We start from the raw sequence: 3,356 nt of genomic DNA on the forward strand, positions 1-3,356 counted from the left end.
ATGTCTACTCGAATAAAAAAATTAATTTTTCATAACATTTTTTTAAACAATGAAACAATGGAATGCACAAAAAAATTTGGGTAAACATTGCAATTTATAGTTTGAAAAACAATATCCCACATCGATCATATTAATTCATTCACTATAACTCTAATCCGAGGTTATACGGTTTTGAATGCTCCAGGCACTCCACTACCATTGTCAACTAAAAAATTTTGTGCGTTTGTGCCTTAAGTATGCTATTTTAAAGCATAATATAATGTTTTATTGTATTGAGAAGAAATAAACAACTTAGTATGCCTGTATGGAGTTTTAGTGGTACAAGATAAATTCATTTATATAAGATCAATGACACACCGGACAATGCGGTACAAGATATTTTATTGAATCGAAACATTCTATGCTCTGGTTTAAGTAACAAATTAAACATAATAGACATTATTGCTTTGCAGTAACAGGTTATTTATTTCCGTCTCCACGTAATTAACATTACAAATGCACAAAGAAATGTACGACTGCGAGAAATGTTGTGATAGTTAGGGCAGGGCGGGTGCATTCATCCGTGACGGGCCTTAAGCAACTGCGGTGCACACAAAAGTGCTCGAACTGTGTCCCGCGCGCCACTAGTTGGCATGCCGCGATGCCGCGCGCGCTGCTCCTGCTCACGCTGCTGGCGGCCGCCCGCGCCGCCGACGTCTTCCTCATCGCCGACACCGCCAACCAGACGCTCGCCATCGCCGACGCCGTCAACGAGACCATCGCCGACGCTACTGACATCGTCCTGGGCGACGGCAACGACACCCTCACCGATGGAGACCACGAACCTATCGTGCGGAAGAAGCGGACATTCGGCGACATCGTGTTTAGAGGATTGGCTGATGTTCTCGGGTACAATGTGGCGAGGAAGCCACCGCAAGCTTTTGCCTTCCCGCCGCCGGTTGCTCCTGTGCCAGGGATAGATACGCCTCTACAGGCGGCAGCGGGTGCAGCTCCAGCCCCAGCCCCGGCTGCTCCCGCTGCCCCGCCGTGCGCGGCTCCGCGAGCAGCAGCCCCGCCCCCCTGCCGGGCGCGACAACCGCCCCCACCGCCACAACCTAAAGCTCGCCCTCCCCCATGTCCCAAACCTAGAGCCGCCCCGAAGCCTAAACCGACGCAACCGCCGCCGCCTCCCCCTCCCCCCTGCGCGTCCCCGCGCGCGAACCCGACCACCGCTGCTCCTTGTGGTGCCCCAGCTCAACCTAAAGCAGATTCTAATCTTGAAACGATCACTTCCAACTTGCGCTTCAACTTTAACTTCAACCGCGCTTTAGCCACTCCCGCTCCTGCGGCCAATGATGATATTGCAGAAGAGGAAGCGCCGCTAGAACAACCCGTCCTCCCCGTCGCACCCATAGCGATCCAACCTCGCGCAGCTAAACTGCCCCCACCGGCTCCGCGCAATCCACGCGTGTACGTGGATGCGTTTGTCGTTCGCGATGGAGTTCCGCAAAGAGTGCACACCATTGACGCTAAAAATATAAATAGAGCACAAGTCGCCGACGACGACTATCTCTTCGACGTCGAAGATGAACCACAAAATGAGGAGGGCCAACAGGATCAACTGTATGATGACTACGGGGATGCGCAGGAACTTCGCGATCGTTCTAAAGCTGTACGCGAATTCGGTACCGCCGTCGATCAGTTTTGGGCTCAAAAACAGAAACCTAAGAAAAAACTGCCACTTAATGATTACAGGAAAGTTCATTTCGGCGACCGAGACTTAGGAAATCAACTTCGCCGCAGGAATGATGATGATTCAGAAAATTTCCAGCGAGAACGACCGAAAGCAAATCGTGCTCCTTCACCAGCACCAGATGACGCAGAGAGCGAGGAGGAAAGCGAGGTCACCACTACGACACAAGATCCACGCCGTAAGCTAAAGCCACGCGTGCTACCACCCACTGAACACAACCCCAATCAAATTGACACGGTCACGGTTCGAGTGCCACCTATCTACAAAGAAAAACGGCCTAAAAAACTACACAGAGAAAGACCGGAAGCTCCGGATCGCGATGAAGATAGCGCGGAGGAGACTCCTAGAGACGAATATCAAGAACATGACTCTGATGCCGATAGTGAACAGAGTGCACAAGTTGAGCGAACGGAAGCTCCAAAGCGTCGACGTCGTCGTAAGAAGAGCAGACGAGTTCGATCCACCTACAGTCAAGCTTATACGGCCGGTGATTACGACTACTATGGAAAAAAGCTCCCGATATCCGAAGAGGAAGAACATTACAAATCATTAACCATTCCACCGCCCACGAAAGACGCAGATGTAGCGAGGCTCGAGGCGGCCGAAGATGAGGGTCATTTCCTCGATGACCATGAGAGACTTCGCGAAGACCCCGAGCGGATACAGGAAAAGAAAAAGAAAACTAAAAAAGAAGTCGCAGAAGAAAGCAGGCGCGTGGAAGACAGAGAACGCGCCGACGAATCGGAGAGATCAGACGAGAGCGAGCGATCCAGCGAGGATACAGAACGAGCGAGCGAGGGGGAGCGGTCAGACTCCAGCGAACGATCCGACAAACTGAGCCCCAACGCCAGAGTCCACGAAACGGGATACAAGAGCAACTATGTACGAGCCACCAACGTCCAGGTCGAAGACGATCAGCCGAAAGTTTCCGTTGTTAAGAGAAAAAACAAAACCCTTAAAAGTAAGCCGTAAACCGCGCCTTGCCCCGACCGGGCACCCGCCATAATTGTAATTATTTATTGTTTCCGAATAGATTGTGATCGTTTCGAAAGCCCTGAAAACGGCGACCTGTGATTTAGTTCTGTACATAATGTTATTCTTAAAATCTTGTATTTTTATATTTAGTTAAGAAAATTGTATAAATTAAGTTTCTTAATAAATTTCGACAAATCGATTTCATTATTTGCATCGGAGGCGTCGAAGGGGGCGCTGGGGCGTGAAATGCGATTTGCACAAGGCGACGTCTCGCAGTGGGTCAAGGTCCGCAGACGCAATAGAAATCAGACTAGCGGTCAGCGGTCAATACCTCCCGCGACAAAAACACCGCACATTTCCTCTTGCTAACCAATTGCTATTGAACCCATGGCTACATTACTTTCTTCGACATGTAATCAACTTTTCATCATCAACTTATAATCTAACAACCCGATGTGTAGATAGATGACCGTGTAGTTTGTAAATTATTTATATTTTTAATAATAAAAGAAATTATATGAATAGCTTTTTAATTCCAAAATTCACTCTTTGCCGATTTTATAAGAAGTCGCTTGTTTCAATAATATATTAATAATCTATGAATCATACACTATCTTAACGATGTTAAACATTAAATATTTTCATAGAT

The 3,356-nt window shown here is 48.2% G+C and overlaps 1 protein-coding gene across 1 annotated transcript; it reads left to right on the forward strand.

The window, feature by feature from the left end:
• Window positions 1–640: 640 nt before the first annotated feature.
• LOC123697613 (proline-rich protein 12-like) lies at window positions 641–2,704 on the forward strand. Its single transcript, XM_045644155.1, has one exon. It carries the CDS (start codon window positions 641–643, stop codon window positions 2,702–2,704), a length of 2,064 nt encoding a protein of 687 aa, XP_045500111.1.
• The last annotated feature ends 652 nt before the right edge of the window (window positions 2,705–3,356 follow it).

The sequence above is a fragment of the Colias croceus genome, chromosome 14 (genome assembly GCF_905220415.1).
Source record: "Colias croceus chromosome 14, ilColCroc2.1".
Taxonomy (NCBI): Eukaryota; Metazoa; Arthropoda; class Insecta; order Lepidoptera; family Pieridae; genus Colias; species Colias croceus.